The 20,040-nt window shown below is 40.2% G+C and overlaps 3 protein-coding genes across 3 annotated transcripts; 1 reads left to right on the plus strand and 2 right to left on the minus strand.

The window, feature by feature from the left end:
• Window positions 1-2,778: 2,778 nt before the first annotated feature.
• Window positions 2,779-6,263, minus strand: lamtor5 (late endosomal/lysosomal adaptor, MAPK and MTOR activator 5). The gene is made up of 4 exons (XM_080831757.1): window positions 6,130-6,263; window positions 5,915-5,976; window positions 5,580-5,700; window positions 2,779-3,350 (listed from the first exon to the last, which is right to left on the minus strand). Exons 1-4 carry the CDS (start codon window positions 6,162-6,164, stop codon window positions 3,290-3,292), a joined length of 279 nt encoding a protein of 92 aa, XP_080687883.1. The 5' UTR covers window positions 6,165-6,263; the 3' UTR covers window positions 2,779-3,289.
• Window positions 6,264-13,571: 7,308 nt separating this feature from the next.
• On the plus strand, window positions 13,572-17,581 carry LOC308360173 (pepsin A-like; the record flags this gene model as incomplete). The annotated part of the gene is made up of 9 exons (XM_080831959.1): window positions 13,572-13,627; window positions 13,832-13,973; window positions 14,559-14,676; window positions 14,803-14,921; window positions 15,167-15,363; window positions 16,786-16,902; window positions 16,998-17,142; window positions 17,236-17,334; window positions 17,444-17,581. 9 exons carry the CDS (start codon window positions 13,572-13,574, stop codon window positions 17,579-17,581), a joined length of 1,131 nt encoding a protein of 376 aa, XP_080688085.1.
• A 390-nt stretch (window positions 17,582-17,971) lies between these two features.
• On the minus strand, window positions 17,972-20,040 carry LOC308380927 (uncharacterized protein; the record flags this gene model as incomplete). Its single annotated transcript, XM_080858392.1, has 5 exons — window positions 19,769-20,040; window positions 19,106-19,250; window positions 18,771-18,877; window positions 18,468-18,514; window positions 17,972-18,148 (listed from the first exon to the last, which is right to left on the minus strand). Exons 1-5 carry the CDS (start codon window positions 20,022-20,024, stop codon window positions 17,972-17,974), a joined length of 732 nt encoding a protein of 243 aa, XP_080714518.1. The 5' UTR covers window positions 20,025-20,040.

Here is a 20,040-nt window from a genome sequence, read left to right on the forward strand (position 1 = left end):
GGGTAGAGTTCAACTAGAGCTCACAGCCATTCGTTCTGCGGTCATCAGGTACAGGAGAGGGAGGAGTGAGGATCAAGAAAGTGGTGGTGGGGGAAGAGGGGGGGGGGGGGGGGGGGGGGTCTTCCTCCTTGCATCTGACCAGTCATCCCAAGGAAGAGGTGGTTCATTGGCTCAGTGCCACAGCTGCATACAGTATGTCTGTTACAGTATACAGAAGCTATTTCTGGCTGAAATTGAGAGGCTGTTGTATTGACTACAAAAAGCAAGAAATGGCCCCAGCCCTTTCCGGATGAGTCAGACGTACTGATGTGATACTTTTTGTGAATGAAACTAAACCCATCTTACGTCAGTTCTGCAGGCTGAGATTGAATGTCTTTCTCTGACCATTTCTTCGACTTTTGTTACAATACACACCTAAAATGAATGTATATGATATTTAGTAAAGGATAAACAATTCATGTATCACTGTTAGTGAAGGCTTCCATGGTCAAAATCGGATGTCCTTTCGCAACGGACATCTGCACACCTGTATTTTGCTTGTGCAGATGAACTTGTCAGTCTTTCAGATTTTGTCCATAAAAATTCACAATTATCATGTGGTGTTTTAACACCTTACAGTGCTATTTATAAACCAGTACACACCATGTTGGAGGTGCTTTAAAAGTCATGCTGGTTCTAACCAAAGAGCTAGCCTATCAGAAAAAGTCTGGAGAGCAGATAAAAACAATGGAAATGTATCACCTGCCAATTTACTATTTACCTATGTTTTCTAAACAGCTGTTCAGGCATCTCATCCTTACATCACCTCTCTTTTAATACTACCACACATAAGCCCACAGTAACTCTGACGTTATGTAATAAAGAAGCTGAAATCCAAATCATGGCTTAATTTATTAGACCTAGAGTGGAAGGAACGGCAATGCACCAAACAGCCAACAGTTTACAACTTAAGTGGAAGTTGCACTTACCAATTATACAAGTCCAATCGCTGCACATGAGTTCGGTCCCGATATCATAATGATTCTCGTGCGACAGCTCTGCACGGAGTAATGTTAGACACGGAAGATCAGCCCATTGTGAACCATATAACATTGATTACCTCAGTGTGAATATTTCGAGCCCTGGGGCAAAATTCTTATTTTCAGTGACATTCAGGGTGAGCTCATTTAAAACAGTTTGATAAACACTTAAGTTTCATATGGCATTTATGTTGAACAGCTCCTGTGTGACGACTTAATAGGACTGAATCAAAAACGCTAGACTTGACACTTTGCGTTTTGGTTTTATTTAATTTAAAGGAAGCAAAGAACATTAAAACGCCACTTCATCAATTCTGTATGCCACTGAGTGGGACAGCAACCATTTGTTTCTAATAGCGAGAAAGCAAACATCTTGTTCAACACGTCAATGGCTTTTTAAAAATATTGGCAACATGGACATTGAATATGTAGTTTAAAGAAGTTAGATTTAATAACCACAAAAATGCATAGACTTAACATTAAAATAGTCAGGATGAGGAATATGGGCTTCAGTTTTTCTACATGGAAATGAGACAAATATTTTGAGCAAAAAGCGAGATAATGTTACAGAAAGTCCTCACCATATTTTGCAATTACTCCGTCCATCAGCGCTCAAGTCCACTGAGCAGTTTGTTATAGTCATTAAGGCTGGTGCGGCTGGTGTGCGCAAAACCAAAGAACGCCTGGGAGCAGGGAAACCCCTTTATGATGGTCTGGCTCGAGTAGACGTTTTCACTGTAAATGCGGGAAAGTTGACGATCCTCAGGTATTTAACAGTTCAAGACGAAGTTTGCCTACTAGCGTAACAGAGCTACAGCCCCCAGTCAAATTTCGGAGCCACGTGATGTTAACGTAAGCCCACGCGTTATTGAATGAATGTTTCAAGACATGAGAGCAATTGGTACTCTATAACCAGTTCCGAGTATGCTTTCATATGCTATTTAAAATTAATTTGACTAAATATTAACCATAGTTAGGCTACTTACTTAAGCTTACATTGTTATCATAAACGTTAACAGACGTGCCCCACAGAAATAATACTATTCAAAGGAAATAACCACAATGAGTGGGAAAGCTCTCTCTCATTTTACAAGTGTTTATCATGCAAATACTCCAAAAACTATTTTCTCCACTATACTCACTTTTCATGTTTCTAAATATCAGTCGTCCACTGCAGACCAAGGGTTACTGGGCAACTACAACAGAAAACAGTTAGTAGCTAGTTACAGTAAACTGAAGCGTGAAAAGTAAGGAGAAAATAATGAATCATTCAGATGACGGGTCAGTTTAATAATCTCAATTCCAGTTAAAGTTTATCCAGACTGTCCTCTAACCTTAATGTGCACGCTGTGGAAACATGCAGAAGTCAAGTATCTTCAAATTTTAGCCCCATAATAACTGAGGCCTTCCGGTGTACAAACGTGGAAAGAAATGAATGGTCAGCAAGCACAATGGCTGCCTAATGGCTGTGTGACTGTTTCCAAATTTGATCCACCTTAACAGCCTTTTATACTGCCATGATTTAGAAAAATGCCAAGACATCCTTATTAACATAGCACATAACTACCATAAGTATATAGTGATTAAGTATATATAAAAATAGGTGCTGTTTACATTCTCATTGGAAAAAGCAAAAAAACGTTCTGTCATTTGCTCATAGCAGCTTCATCATACTGTAGTCCCTCTAGTGGAACAGATGCATTACTACAGTAGGCTACAGAACTTCCACAAAAGTCTCATGGATGGAAAAAGATCATGAAGAATGACTACCATGTCTCTGGAAGACCCGCTATATACAAAAGAATAATCACCAATCTTGTGATTGTTGGTTAAAATACATTTTATTTGCTGAGCTATGCAAAAGAGCAGGAATCCTGAATAAACAACAACAGACACATGAGACCAAACAGGGAATATATTATGAAAAAAGAAAGCGTCATAAAAGTAAGCATAAAAGTAAAATTAATATCTTCCACGGCAGTTTAGGTCTTAGCGCATTATTAGTATATTAATTTAAAATAAACTTCGGCCTATGGCAAATAGTACACAATAGGCTACTCATTATTCTTAAATTTGCGATACTGATGTTGAGTCGCTAAAAATATTTTATTTTTCACAACAATTCAAATTCTCCAGTGTGCTTCTATGTCATCCACATAGTGTAAAGAATTTAGGATGGCACTTATGTACCAGACTATGGTGACTTCTGTAATGCAGTCTGGAAAATACAGGAAAAAGTAAATAAATAAGGAAACCAGGAGTCAATTGCTTCATGATGCAATCTTGTGAACAGCTACTGTGATGGTTCCATGTGACCGTATCAAGATATTTCTGTGAACAAAAGACAAAACAAATTATAAACACAGGGCTGATATAGTATAGCAAACAATAGTTTCATGTCATATATTAAGGCCACTTCTGACTTTGAAATAGGCTAATGTTTGGTGATGCAAGATGTACTTAAAGACTCTACTTGAAAAGTCCTTCAAAAATAATTCTTTTAGTCAACTAAAAGTTCTGTCTTTCAGACTATAAGTCGATTCACTGAGAAGTTAGATTTTCTTGTGGTTTCTTCAATAGACGAACAACAAAGTAAAACAAAAATGATGAAAAGCTGTGTGGCTTTGTTGCATGTTTGACTACAAACAAACAAAAAAATATTTGATAGTTACAAATACATTTGATAGTTAGCTGATGGAATTATAACTGAGCAGAGGCCTCCAAGGTGAATAGGAGACTTTATTTTGATGAGGAGAGTACAGCTGTTTGGCGAATGAGGGCTCTGGTCAGAAAGAAATACTACAGTGTGACTAAAAAAAACCCGAATGCAAGCACTTTTAATAAAGTAATGTAAGGGTCACTACAGTTAGGCACTCACAATCTCAGTCTGTTAAACATATAATTAACCTAAGTATTGACACTCTCTTGGCAAACCTAAGGCCGTGTGTAAACCATAGGCGGAGCCACGGGTGTTCCAAAGGGTTCCGGGAACACCCAGTTTCATAGCTGGAACACCCCCCCAAAAAAAAAGTCACCTAGCAACCGATTGTAAACGCAAGCTTCGCGAGTGCGACATGGTGTGCTTAAAAATATGCCACGATGAAACAGAGTTCTCTTCAAAATTATTTTAAAAAGCCACGGCTTGAGGGCCAACAGGACTCAGGTTCTAGAATCGAAGATGTTCTCCCCTCAACAAGCAGGCCCACGACACCACCAAGTGAGCCCACAGCTACCCACACCATCTGAGAAGATTATGCAGCTGACGCTGCTGTAGATGAACCCAATACAGCTAGCTCGGGGATCCCAGATCTCTCTTCTGTAGACGAGCCTGCATGCCAGCCCAATCTGCAAGCTTTCCGTGTCACCGAAGCGGTCAGTGGAAAGGAAAGGAATTTTTCTACCAAGTGGTATGCCCGATACAGTTGGTTGGAGTACAGTATTAAATTAGATGCAGTGTTTTGTCAGTCATGCCGTCACTTCAGCAGAAACGACAAGGCAGACAGGTTCACAAACACAGGAATGAGAGACTGGGGGCATCTCAGTCAGACCTGTATACACCACGAATTAAGTAAAGCTCATGCTTCTGCAGTGGCCCGACACAAAGCTTACATTGACATAAAACGTGCAGGAAACAGTGAACAACCGTTTCCAACGAGACTCCTACGGAATAATGAAGGCCGCTGCTTCCCTCATGCCTGCGCCAGACGCACGTTACCAGCTCGACGCATTGCGCGAGGCAAGCGGGCATTATGGCATTGAGTTGGAAACATCCGAGCTGAATGTGTTTGAGCAATTGCTCAAAAGGAAAATGGACGGAGGACTGCAATTCTCGTCCATTATGGAAGTGTTAGATTCATGTAATAAAGATGTGTTTCCGAGAATTAACAGCTTAATCCGTGTATTGGCAACACTTCCAGTCACAAGTTGCTCTGTTGAACGTCTGTTCTCGGTTGTTAACAGAGTTAAGTCGAAGATCAGAACCACAATGGTCACAGACAGACTGAATAGCATCTCACTGCTCATGTTTGAAAAGGAGCTCGCAGAGGAATTGGACTGATGAGATAATTAATGCATTCAAAGCCGAGCCACGCCGCCTTGCCCTGTGAATTCAGTTGCAGCGCAAATATAGCAGCAAATACGTTACATTCTTAACCCAGCAGCGGTGTTGTTCAGATACTAATTAAATGGGTTTGTTAACCATGCGTAATAGTATGCGTAATAGTATGGCTCCATGAGTATGCGCACACGTTCTATGTGTTCTTCATCTCTGGGCACTGCGTCCCTTTATGTTTTGCAGCGGTTGCATTTGTTCTCTGTTAAAATACATGCTTAATGTATTATTTTGGAGTTAATACATTTGAAAAAAAAACAGGAACACCAGTATTTTCTTGGGAACACCTAGTATTTTTTTTCTGGCTACGCCACTGGTGTAAACATATTTATATCCTTTCTGAATTCAATCTGAATACGACATATCTTTAAGGAATGCCTACAGGTCAGTGGAAAAACGACTACAGAACACAAACCATGGATTATTTTACTAATCACAAGGTATCTTACCCGGAGTCAGATTCAAGGCACACAGTGGGGGTTGGGTCTGTTGGGTCTCTCGTGAGTGTCGCTGCTTGCCGTGCCAAAACAGAGACCACACCGCCCTGCTCATCAGATAAGGATCCTCTGCCTATGGATTTCACACATACCGTTATCCATTGAGTTACATATCCGCAAACAAACAGAGAAAGTAAAGTGACACGTAGAAACAGATAGCTACACTTGTTAACTGGTAACCTAGCCACAGTTAACAAACTAGCTAATAACAGCACCTACAGCAATAGGGGATGTTGACATCATCGTGAAGCAATGTTACCGTAGATGCCAAATAGCCTCATACTTACAGCCTAGATTGTGTCCTTGTTCATCGGTGCAGAGAACGCCAACAATGGCCGGATTTTTCATACTAGACAAAGAAAACGTGACAACAACCATAAATAGGTAGCTCAACCAAGAAGCTGACCTAGCACAGCCTAGCTTTTCCAGTTGATATATGGGATAACTGAATTGAGCATGTCCTTTTGTCCTTCGGAAGAAAGATATGCCTCTAACAACTTACGTGTCGTTAAGATGCTGTTCAAGTGTAGACTCCATCTCAAGATAATAAGGCCAAACCTTGGTGGTGAAGTTCTGTTCCTTATAAAACAACTGGTAAGCTATTTAGAGCAGAATGTCTACCTCCAGCTGATCATGTGCTCAGTTTAGTACGTCTACCTACGAGGCCCAAAAATTACCAAAACGCGATGTCGTATTTCGAGGGACAAGAAGTGTAGCGACAGTTAACAAGTCATTATTTCCTTGATTAGAAAACTCATAAAAACGATAATAACGCAAAACGTGACAGCCTGATCTTAGAATATAACTTGAAACATTTTAAATTCAAAATTCACAACACATCATATATCTTTTGTATTTACTGTATAAAAAAACACCAGTTGGAATTTTGGCCATAGCCTATGTTCACAGACAGCAGTAAATTAATGGATCTGTTACATTTTCTGACATCCATCCAGCAGAGTTGAAACTGAACAGAGTTGGCCTATGTTACCCTGATTATCATTTGCATTTCAGGTTGAATTTGTCCACATTTCAGTTTGCCAAGTAAAAAAAAATAAAACATCTTTTTAATTGACAGAAAATTAAAATGCCAGAAAATATCTTTCACACAGGCTCTGGTTGAGCACCCTATGGTAACCTTTTTGATTATTTCAGGATGTTAAGTTCACATTTTCAGCCATTGTTTGCACAGGCTTTTTAAAGGTCTGTGGAGGATGGTGAGAATGTGGATATCAGTGGAGTCAATCCTTGCGATTTGATAGTGGTGCTAGTAAAAGAGCAATTCTTTTCAGTGTAGCAGAGTGGTGCTGATCCTGTCTTGCCATAGGTGGAAATCCTTATCAGAGATCGGCGCAAGGCGAGCCAAGGGAAGATTTGACGCAGAGGGATAATATGGTAACCGGCTCTATTGTGTTACTTTGAATTGAGTCTGACAAGGGAACATCTCCCAGTCTCCCATGGATGACGCACTGTTCTCTCTGTCCGAGGTTTTTTTTCCCAACCAAAAGAGTATACTTTAGAGTATTAAATTTAAAGCAAAGCACGACGTAAAAATATGTAAGTATTAAAGTGTTTTATGGAATTTAAGTCTAACTAACCCATTCATTCAATTCATGTTTTAAAGAAGGACAGACCAAAAAAGGAAGAACAGTGAGATGTAGAAAGGCAAATAGGCTTGGATAGGCTAGGATAGCTGTATAGATATGATGCCAAGGCCGCATATTTTAAAGTCTGTTATTAGTACAAAGCATATAGAAGAAATGATTGGGAAATACGTTTGGCCTGTCCAAAGCTCTCAATTGTGCTGTGTTGTCATATCTTTGAAAGACAATATGTATGCAAATTACAATTCGCATTCAATCAGCATAAAACCCTGCTATTGACAACCTCCATGCCTATGGTTTGAGATATAGGGCTTTTCTAGAGTCATTTATTGAAAAGACATTAAATGGCTCATGCGTCGTTATGCTCCTTATTCCTCCCTATACATATGGTGATGTATACGTTTAATAAACCTGTGGTAAGCTTGACTGCGTTATTATGTGACCACTTAGCGTCAGTCAGTCTATGATGCCATCAAGAAAACATTTCCCTGTTTGTCTTCACCCTGAGAGGAGCCCAGGGTGATGGCTGAGGTGTAAGAACGTGCTGCACCATCAGGTTTGTCCACTGTTGTTCTACAGAAATGTTAGTTAGTATCTATAGGAGGTATTCTTATCTTTTCCCAGTTGGAAAGACAAACCCACAGGTTACTATACTATACAGGCATGCAGGGAGTATCTGATGAGAGAAATGGACTGGTTCATCATGGAATTTTCTATTTCTAATTGCATCATGTATTTTGAGGCATTACTGACACCTTCCAAAATATCGCTCAGTTGTGTTGGTCCAGTTGAAAAAATGTTAACAGAATCTTTGCTCGCTTGTTCGACTCTGACTTTGTGAATAACCCATAGAATAAACCACCCCTGGATGAAAACTGGATCATCACCCTGTGGTCTGTGGATTTTGTAGTCTGTCAATCTGGTCTGTAGACTGGACCTGTTTTGTTGGTTCTGACACGAGGTGTACGTAGCTTCATATGTGCCCATATCAGTGTGTCTTTCACTGAGGTAGCTCTCGACCCTTTTTCCTACTCTTCTCCGTTGGTCGCCCACTGTCAGAATGATTTCTTTCCCTGTCAGAGGAGAGGGGACCAGCCAGGCATTCGTGCTGACAGGGCCAAAATGTGAAATGTAATTATGTGCCCTGGCCAGACAAGGATTCCAGTGAAGAATCACCTGCTCATAAGCCAAGTAATGCCCTGCTGACTAACCTATAGCATTCCCACACCTTCTCTGGCTTTTAAATCACATTCTAACAGGCCAGGTCTGACACCTCTGTACTCGTCATCACGAATAGACTCGTCTCTCAGACATATACACGTGCAGGGCTGGAGGAGCTGAGAATTATGTGTGTAATTCATACATTGATTGAACAGAGACTTAAATAGCTCATATTTTCAAGCAAAAACTTTTAAAGAATGGGACTGGGGCATGAGTATTCAGCTAAAGTATGTTTAAAAAGTTAATCATTACCGCTTACCTTACATTTTTAAGTGACTTTGCATAATATTCTTGTTGTTAGATTTATCATTGCATTTTTAGAATGAAACAAATTCTCAAATTTGAGAATGAAATGTATTACAATTTATGGAATACAATGTGTTAAAATGCTTTTATCCTACAATGTCATTGAGTTATACTTAATTCTGGATTTAAAAATATGTCTGCTGACTCACATGCGCAGATCACTAATCCATGATGGGAGTCGTCAAGCCAGCACTAAATTCTTAACCCACATTTGTCAGGAAAACAGGCTTGGGCAAAGATACAGTGGTAATGTACATCAACTAGTCTTGATGTAATGTAATGTACATCAACTAATGTACATCACTGTCTTGATGTACACATTCGTCAGGAAAACAGGCTTTGGCAAAAATACAGTGGTACTGTACATCAATATGTCATTGTCAAAGAGTATTTCCGAAATAGACATACCCAATGTCCTTATACAGACTATGCCTGGCATGAGACTTGCATTAAACAGCTATACCATCCATTTAAGGAACACTCCTTTATACCCCACACAGCGTCACACTAAAAGAGATGACGAGGGTCCAGACATAAAGAGGGAGGGGAGGAGGTTAGTGATACATAAAGAAGGAGCCATCGCTCCAGTGGTCACAGAAGCTTGCCTTGCCTAAGAGAAGAAACAAGAAGTAGAAGAAGAGGAGGAGAAGACGACTGGGTGCCATCTTCGATACATCTTCGAGACATTTTCAACATTTCTATCTTCTTTTGCAAGAAACTTCTGGGTCTGCTGCTATGACCAAGCTTGTGCCTTTATCAATGGTGCTGGTCCTGCTGCTGTCTCTGAACTGGTCCAAAGGTGCTGTTATCACAGGGGTGAGTTGCATCGGTGGATGGGGGGGGGGGGTTGTTTTGCACATGCATTGTAGTTTGGCTTAGTTTTTACTGAGGTTTATCATGGAAACCTATTACATAGAGTTTATTCAGAGAAGTCGTTGCATCATCACCTGACCACCTAAATTAGAATGTGAACTGTTGTTTTTGAGATTGAGCCACATCAATGTCATTCTTGAGATGCGCCATATCATTATCATTCAGCATTCAGGGATACATTTCAGTTGGGTGCACTACACTAAAACTACCTGAAACTAAGAATCATTTCAAAACTATGAACTCCTTTGTGTATTGACCATTGGCATGCATTTGAGAAACTTTCCCCCCCACACACACACAACCACAGTTACTTGGATCTGATGCAGGGACGTCAGGATAGATGGATATGTCATCATACAACAGTATATATATATATATATATATATATATATATATATATATATATATATAGTCAGACGTCATTCTCTCTCTCTCTCTCTCTCTCTCTCTCTCTCTCTCTCTCTCTGTGTGTGTGTGTGTGTGTGTGTGTCAGGCATGTGATAAAGATATGCAGTGTGGTCTTGGACTGTGCTGCGCTGTGAGCCTGTGGCTGCGGGGATTGCGCATGTGCACACCGCGGGGTGATGAGGGCGATGAGTGTCACCCCTACAGCCATAAGGTAGCAATTATGTTTGATTTAATATAGAGTGACTATAAAGTATATTTCAATATAAAGAATGACTGAATAATGCCACTCCTTCACCTATTTGGAAAAACAGTCCTGAGGATGCGCATTCCTATTATTTAAAATAGCTTTCATGTATGTTTTCTTTCTGTGCCTCTTCATCTTCTTTTGTGATTTTAATCAATATGTAATTATGGACGTATTAGCTAGAAAGGAGACATTAATCTTTGTCAGCATTAAAATGCTTTCAAGGTACTCTGGATGTTAAAATCTTCTATGTGGAAATGTAAAATGAGCAATATAGTCCATGAGTCAAACAATGGATGAATTAATCAGCCCAATTAGACTACAGGGATGTCTTTGGTAACTTCTTCTTAATAAATGGCAGTCAACGCCCCAGAACACACTGACAGAGAGACAGTCTACTCCTCACAGCAAAAGGGGAAGCAGAATTTAGATACTGTATCAAGCCGAAGCTAGGATGCTCCTCTGGCACAAGGTGCTGATAACTGCAGGAAATATTGATCCTCAGTAGATATGGATCTTATATCACTCTCCCTGTCACTGGGACCAGGGATAGGGTCAGTACTTGTGGTGAAGTTGTATTACTTGGAGCCAGACAACGTAAGATTGTTCAGATATATCCAGACAAATACGGATCCTTATCATCAGGTACTGTCTTAATGTCAAAAGAAGTGGAGTTGTGCCAGATAGTGGAGATAGTGGCAAAGCTATCAGATTTTATGTCAGCTTGACTAGTCAGAAAACTATTTTTGTATAACATAATGATATGTGTAGAGTGTTTTACCTGAATGAGTTTCCACAGGACCTGTAAAAACATTATTGTACAAGATTATGTCAAGATCTGAAAATGTTTTTGTCAGCTTCTTTACATGATGTGTATAACTCCACAAGGGGGCACAGTTCATTCAACATTCAAATCACCCTTTCTCTGAACAGGTTCCTTTCCCTGGAAAGAGACTGCACCACACTTGCCCATGTCTCCCGCACCTGGTCTGCACACGATTTACAGAGACCAGGTACAGGTGTAACAGCGATTTAAAAAATTTAGACTTTTGACAGCATGAACTAAGGACGAAACAGGAAAAACTAAATCAAAACACTGCTGTGGACTTACTTGAAGGAGAGGCACGAGGGAAAAGAAGAGGAAAAACCACCATCATGTGCACCGCCTCTCTTCTCATTGGCACACACATACATTTAGTCACTTCTTTTTCCACAAAACAGTGCAGCTGCCACATTAAACATCTGAATCGGCAAAGCAAAAATCATGTTTAATTTCATGAAGCATTTATTATATAAATATAGCTTCTAATTATTCACTTCCTGAAGAAGACTTGTAGTTGTGCAATTTTATCCATAATCTTTGTTTATCTAATATGTATTATGCTTTTGTTTTCAAATAAATTATGTGTAAGAATTATTTAAATTGTCCGATGTATATATTGATCTGTGTAAAAGGTCAGGATTAAAATGTAAGATGTTTATGTTCAAATCTTTGTTTGTTTATATAATAAACAATCCTCAGAGTACTCTCATCTATGTAACAGAATCCTTAAGAAAGAATACAGTGCAAACACAGTAAATAAAACACAGTCAACTCAGTATGTCAACAAACATTTACATTTACAATTACAATTACATTTACTTTTACATTTAGTCATTTAGCAGATGCCTTTATCCAAAGCGATTTTCAAAGGAAGGAACATTCAAGCTACAAGTAATAGAGACCTAGTCTGACAATAAATACTGTTTTACATAAGAAATACAAAAGTGCAGGAATGTAACTACTGTAAATGCGGGTTAAGTACTAGAGGAGAAAGCATTAGAAGAAGGATAAGGAGAGGTAGAAAAAGGAAGAGGAAGGGAGAGGAAGCATTTCCCAAACATTTGTGAAATGTTCAGTACATCAGCTGTATTATTCTATCCCAACTCATTTAAAGGCATGATAGTACACTGTGTTATAGCTCCATACAAAGCTGCCCTTGAAGAGTTCAACCTACAGTGTGAAATGCTGGCTCTTAAGGAAAACTCTGGTCAGGCGTGTTGATAGATACGTGAACATGAAAGCTGGAGGTGACCCATGTGTTTACTTGCTCATGAAAGTCTATTCGTAAGGGGGACCATATCTGCTTTGACTGCATATCTCACGAACAAACTAAGGACAGGGTTTGCCAGGGTTCATGCAGTAAATTTAGACATAAATGTCCAGATATTATGAGACAGAACTACATTAATCGTCTGGAATTGAGTGTTTTATTTACTATATGCACAAGGAGCTACAGTCACAGGGTGGTGGCCAGAGGGAGAGAGCTGTCCTGATGCTGTGTCCGATGTAATTTCTTATTGTCATTGAGCCCGTGGAGGCCATGCTTATATTTAAGTTAAAATTAACACAATTCCTTTGGATGGATACCATCGATGAATGTAATTCCTATGGATGAATCAGAGTCAGAATCAGAATTGTTTTTATTGCCAAGTAAGTTTACGCCTACCAGGCATTTGCTTTGGCATATTGGTGGTCCTGACCCAACCCTTCCATTCAGAGCAACTTGTAGTACCAGTTTGTTTTTCAACTGATAGGGACCTACTTGTTATCTCCATCTTGGAAAATAATGACATGGCAAAAAATATTGGCAAGTCTGTTTGCATAGAAAAGAGTAGCTCTTAGTTATCTGTGTGTCTTAAACCAACTGTATGTTAACTAGCAAGCAATCATATCATACGTATAAAATGTATATTAATATATAGTATATATAAAAATATATATATATATACTGTACATACACATCGCGGCCATTTTGGTTTCCTGTGATTAATAGACGCAAAGAAACACACATCTACAAATGTATTTTTGGTAAATAGTGATTAGTGATATAAACTTTGGGGACCTGTGATTGCACAATTAAACATACAAAGATATTTTGTGTTTAATTGCTTTAAGGTAACAATTAGTTTTGAGTTATCCATAAATAATGATGTAGAAACGTATCTATTGATACATGATAATGAAAAATAAGCATAAGCTCCTAAGCCCTCACTTTGAAACATGATATCTCCACATAGTATAAGCACTAAAGGTGCTCCCCCCATTGCCAATATTGACACACATTATGAAATTATATCAGATCACTTCAAAGTCATGTGAACATTTAGTGACTTTGTTTCATTGGAGTATCTGAGATTCTATTATATCTAATCAGCCGGCTTATCTTAAGCTTTCCTTGAGGATATAAATGGCAGAGTTTGGAGCAGGTTTCTTCACTGACTGGGTCCAACCTCACCTGAGTAAGCATGATGAAGTGGGCTATCGTTCTCCTTGCCTTGGTGGCGTTCTCCGAGTGCATTCGGTGAGTCTCTCATGGACCCCTGATAGGTCTCCTCCTCTTGATTGTCACACATACTGTATGTGTGATCATACCCAATTCCTTGTGTGTGTCTATGTGTCTGTGTGTGTGTGTGTGTGTGCGAGTGTGTGTGTGTGTGTGTGTGTGTGTGTGTGTGTGTGTGTGTGTGTGTGTGAGTGTGTGTGTGTGTGTGTGTGTGTGTTGCAGTGTGCCTCTGATCAAGGGCAAGACAGCCCGGGAGGCACTGAAGGAGAAGGGCCTCTGGGAGGAGTACAGGCAAAAGTTCCCTTACCAGCCCTTCGTTAAGTTCCAGCAAAATGGACCTGAGGGCATGACCAATGATGCTGATGTAAGTGAAGGATTATAGGCAGAAGAACGCTGACAAGAAAGAACATATCCTCTCAAGAATATACTGCCTGTCCTGAATGCTCGATGGATCCATATTTAGAAACGAAACATTGCGAGTGTTTTACATCCTCACTGGGCTTATTTGTCTTGATTGCTTTACCACATTGATGTTTAGACATAGAACATGTTCCCATCAGCACAAGAACTGATGGGGGAATAGAAACCCCTTAGCTTATGTAGAAAGTGGTGGCTGTGTGAAGCTGATTTTAATCGTTATGTTCCCCTCGGCAAATTCACAGTTTGTTTTTGTGAAAATGTTTAATTTTTCTTGTTAAACACAAAACTGTTTCTTAAGTCTGACAACCTGAACATTCTGGTTAACCTTCAGCCTCAGATATGCTTATTTAATATATGCCCCGTTTCCTATTTCAGGTTTTTACATTGACATAGAGTTTCATGTGAAAAATTATTATTTTTTTTTTAACAACTTAAGTTCTTTAGTTATGTCTGATTTTGATACCATGTTCAAAATTAAGTGTTGTACTATTTCGTGTTGATTAATAACTGGTAATTTTCTTAATTTTAGCTTGCTTACTATGGCGTCATCACCATCGGTAATCCCCCCCAGTCTTTCACAGTTGTCTTTGACACTGGATCCTCAAACCTGTGGGTCCCCTCTGTGTACTGCAACAGCGCTGCTTGCAGTGAGTATGGCTCACCGGGTTGTGTGTGACCCCAGTAGGACACACAGTATGTCCAACACACTCTTCAGAAATAACTGCTCAATCATCCTCTCTCTGAAATGGCACAAAAATGTCACACTCTTTCAGATAACCACCAGAAGTTTAACCCTCAGAGCTCCAGCTCTTTCAAGAGCACTCAACAGACTCTCCAGATCCAGTATGGAACTGGCAGCATGACTGGTGTTCTCGGTTACGACACTGTCGGGGTAATTATGAATCACCTGTCCTGTTTTGATTGAAAAGTCAGAACGATGAAAGCCCAGAATAGCAGAATGGGTCCATCTATTGGTATTTCTCCCCAAGCCCCCATGTCAACATATCCTCATTTATTTTATCTGAATAAGGCAGTCTTTATTAGGCAGCAGTGCCTCACTACCATATTTATGTTTCTGGTTCGGGCCACTTGTGTTGTGACACTGTATTTGATTCAAATGATGATGTATCGTTCAAGGTGGCCGGAGTCAGTGTGAGCAACCAGATCTTTGGCCTGAGCGAAACCGAGGCCCCGTTCTTGCAGTACCAACAGGCTGATGGTATTCTTGGTCTTGCCTTCCCCTCCCTCTCCGCCTCTGGAGCCACCCCTGTCTTCGACAACATGATGAGCCAGGGCCTGGTCTCCCAGGACCTCTTCTCCGTCTACCTGAGCGGGTGAGTCTGCCATGTTCAGCCCTTGAAAATACGAAATGTCCCATTTTCCTATCGTTCCCATAGTTTTATCAATGTTTTTTTTTTAGTTGGTTTAGATGGTGGTGTTTCTTGCAGACATACAGTACTGTGCAAAAGTTTTAGGCAGGTGTGAAAAAATGCTATGAACTAAGAATGCTTTGAAAAATGTAAACAATAAATGTTTATTTTGTATCCATTTACATGGTAAGACTGAGCACAGCAACAAGACACAACGTAGTTATACTGCATCAGCAGGGTCTCTCCCAGACAAAGATTTCAAAGCAGACAGGGGTTTCAAAATGTGCAGTTCAAGCTCTTTTGAAGAAGACGTTGAGGATCGTACACGCAGTGGTCAGCCAAGGAAACTTAATGCAGCTGATGAAAAACACATCAAGCTTATTTACCTTCGAAATCGGAAGATTTCAAGCAGTGGCATCAGCTCAGAACTGGCAGAAACCAGTGGTACCCAGGTACAGACATTTACTGTCCAGGGAAGTCTGACCAGAAGTGGTCTTCATGGAAGAGTTGCAGCCAAAAAGCTCTACCCCGACAAGGAAACAAGGCCAAGTGACTGAACTACGCACGAAAACATAGAAACTGGGGTGCAGAAACATGGCAGAAGGTGCTCTGGACTGATGAGTCAAAATTAGAAATATTTGGCTGTAGAAGAAGGCAGTTTGTTCGCCGAAGGGCTGGAGAGAGGTACAATAATGAGAGTCTGCAGGCAACAGTGAAGCATGGTGGAGGTTCCTTTCCAGTTTGGGGCTGCATTTCTGCAAGTGGAGTTGGAAATTTGGTCAGGATGAATGGTGTCCTCAATGCTGAGAAATACAGGCAGATACTAATCCATCATGAAATACCATCAGGGAGGCGTACGATTGGCACCAAATGTATTCTGCAGCAGGAACATAACCCCAAACATACAGCCAATGTCATTAACAACTATCTTCAGCTTAAAGAAGAACAGAAAGTCCTGCAAGTGATGGTATGACCCCCACAGAGCCCTGATCTCTACATCATCGAGTCTGTCTGGGTTTACATGAAGAGACAGAAGAATTTTAGGAAGCCTACATCCACAGAAGATCTGTGGTTAGTTCTCCAAGATGTTTGGAACAATTTACCAGCCGAGTTCCTTCAAAAACTGTGCAAGTGTATCTGGAAGAATTGATGCTATTTTGAAGGCAAAGGGTGGTCACACCAAATATTGATTTAATTTAGAATTTTCTTCTGTTCCTTCACTGCATTTTGTTAATTTATGAAGAATTGATGAAAATAAACTGTTAACACTTCCATTTTTGAAAGCATTCTTAGTTTACAGCATTTTTTCACACCAGCCTAAAACTTTTGCACAGTACTGTAAATCAGTCAAAAATGAACCACCATTCTTGTCCATTATTGCTCCAGGAACAGTCAGACAGGCAGTGTGGTGCTGTTTGGTGAGATCGACTCTCAGTACCACACCGGCAGCTTCAGCTGGATTCCTCTCACCTCAGAGTCCTACTGGCAGATCGCAATGGACAGGTATTGTACAGGTCCATCCAACACCCAGACACACCCACCGAGACACGTATCAAACTATTTCCCCAATATGACTTCATCTTGTTGCGCCATTACAGTGTCACCATCAATGGAAATACTGTTGCTTGCTCTGGTGGGTGTCAGGCTATTGTTGACACCGGAACCTCCCTCATTATTGGACCCTCCGGTGACATCAGCAACATGAACAGCTGGGTGGGCGCCACCACCGACCAGTATGGTGATGTAAGTATTTGTTTTTTATTGAATTTGTTAGACTGTGGGGAAAAAAAACACAAAAGCAGAGGACTACTCTTACTTGGGTGTGTCTCCTTATAGGCTTCCGTGTCCTGTGGAAACATCCAGAACATGCCTGAGGTCACCTTCACAATCAACGGACATGCTTTCACCATCCCAGCATCTGCCTATGTGTCTCAGGTGGGTGCAAATAAGACACACAAAACAATGAGCTTGTTATAGCAAGAGGTGGAATAAATGTCAATATCAGCTTTCACTGACATGTGATCACCGTGTGTCTTTGTTACAGGGATACAATAGCTGTACCACTGGCTTCGGCAACGGAGGTGGCGACCAGCTCTGGATCCTGGGTGACGTTTTCATCAGGCAGTTTTACACTGTCTTTGACAGGCAATACAATATGGTGGGTCTCGCTCCAGTTGCGTAAATACCATTGAGTTGTCAAATGAAACATTTATCTGGCTCTATGTGATTGTGAGCATGATGAAATGTGCACCGTGAACAAAGATATATAAATAAAAACAATGACTCAAATTCAGCGTTCCTGCATGTTTATGTATACATACTTCGCACACAACTGGTGCAAAAACACACAATGTTTGATTTTATATATATTTCAACAATTGACAAAAAAAAACTGTACATTCTTTATCTTTTCGGTTTGAATAACTTGAAATGGCACAGAGTTCAATATTCAAGCAAAAAAAAAAAATTCAACATCTTATAACATCATCAACAACAACAGCCATCTTTCAGAGAGGGACAGTAGTCAGCATGTACCTCTTTAAATGACATCTAGCGAAATGTAAAGAGTCAGTCAAAGACTTATGGCAACAGTGGAATACTCAACAGTGTCCAGGGCCTCCAGTGGTGATTTGGCCCTGGTTGTTCTTGGGCTATGCATACATACGTTTGCATAGAGCTCACTGGTTTCTTCATGAGGCTTGAAGTCAACCACAGTGTAGATGATAGGGGCCACTTCTTCACTGGTGTGCTTTAAAGTGTGAATGTGAGGGTAGAAAGCAGTCTTAATACAAACTAATTAGGTTCATTCAGAAGCATTGAAGGATTGCAGGACCGTCATCATCCTGCATTGTCTCACCCAGTCTACTGTATATGTATTTTTATAAGTTAAGTTAATAACTCTTTCTACTATTTTTACTAAACAGTGGTACTAAGGGACAAAGGGAAGGCTGACTAAGATGTAACTATTGAAACAAAAGGAGAATCTGTAGTCTGTATTATTTATGATAGCTCCACACAAGTCACTTGACCCTGAGTCAGACAGGAAAGATTCAAATATAGTTACTTACAGACAGGATGCTATCTTTGGAGTCAGATGGCTTTCCTCTATATTTGTCTGTGAAAAGGGAAACACACACATTACCACTCAAAACTCATGGCATTATTAACATCTTTTAATGTAAGAAATCCAGAAACCAAGACACAATAAAGGGCGATTTATTTTATGTCAGCAAACAATCACAGCTTATACTGTAAAATCTTAAAGACCTCAAACTCAAGCTTAATCCTAATTTCAGATTGTACATAACTAAATCCCGTAATGGACAGAATCAATAGGATGCAGTGATCCATTATATGCAAAAATGAAGTACCTTTCACCCTCTTTCTGTGGTGAAGCACGGCCATTACTGCTGAGATGAGAATCCCCAGGATCAAACTGAATCCTGCTCCCACTAACAACAACAACGTCCATGTGAGTCTAAGAAATAAAATGACACAGAAATTAGTATTTGCATGTAGGGCCATGCTCTCACTTCAGTAGGGTTGCAAATCACAAAAAAATGTCCTAAACATCCAATCCAAAATTCAATCTTTGTTGGCATTTCACACTGAGTGGAATAACATTTTGTCGTATGACATGAGATTGGCTTTCTTCTCATGAGATAGTTACAAATTGCATTGTTGTGTTTGTGATATGATAGATTACCGAGGCTTTTCGTGAATATCAGAGAGAGCAACTGAGGTCTGTGCAGCTGAGGTCTGTGCAGCAGAGGTGGGCAAGGCTGTGACAGTTGTCAGCTGGTTGGAGGGTTGGTGAGTAGGCGGGAGAGGGCTTAGACGGGCCACTGTGTCTGCAGAGGAATACAAAGATCCCTATGGTCATGGGGAACACATCCATGCAAACACACTCACAGCTGTGTTACATTACATTTAGCAGACGCTTTCATCCAAAGCGACTTACAAGGAATGTTTGCATCTATACATCAGGAGCAGTTTCAGGGGTTCAGTCTTGCTCAAGGACTGTCGTGCTCAAGGACACTCACACACTTGGTAAGGAGGAGTGGGGAATTAAACTAGCAACCTTCCAACCTTCTAATTACTAAACGACTCCTCTACCTCCAGTACCACTGACGCCCCAGCTGTGGTCAGAGCAAGTTCATCTGAGTCACAGAACAATTAGTCATTTAAGTTGTCGTCTTTTATACCAAAATGTCAGGTCACAGGTCCTCCAGTGCCCGAACATCAGTGCAAGTAAACAAAGCTTTTAAAGGCAAAATCATGCCACCAATTTACCCTTCAACATTTTCATTACTTCATTACATTTTATTCAATTTCAGCAGTAGCACTGATGGCAAGAATATGTCCTTACCAACAATCTCAACATAAATGTCCTTGTAGACGATGGCGGATGTCTTTCCAAGAACGGTGCATCTATAATAACCGGCATCACCTCTCTGTAGATTCCATATCCTCACTTCCATCCCCCCGTTAAACTCTTTCAGGGATATTCTTCCGTTATAGAAATTGTTGACATATCCTCTGTTATTCAAAAACACGCTACATCCACTCGTGTCAGATTTACAGCACGCTTTTTCAAACAGATTATAGAACGGATTGAAATACATTTGAAGTAGCACTTGC

This window comes from Sprattus sprattus (assembly GCF_963457725.1).
Source record: "Sprattus sprattus genome assembly, chromosome: 2".
Lineage (NCBI taxonomy): Eukaryota > Metazoa > Chordata > Actinopteri > Clupeiformes > Clupeidae > Sprattus > Sprattus sprattus.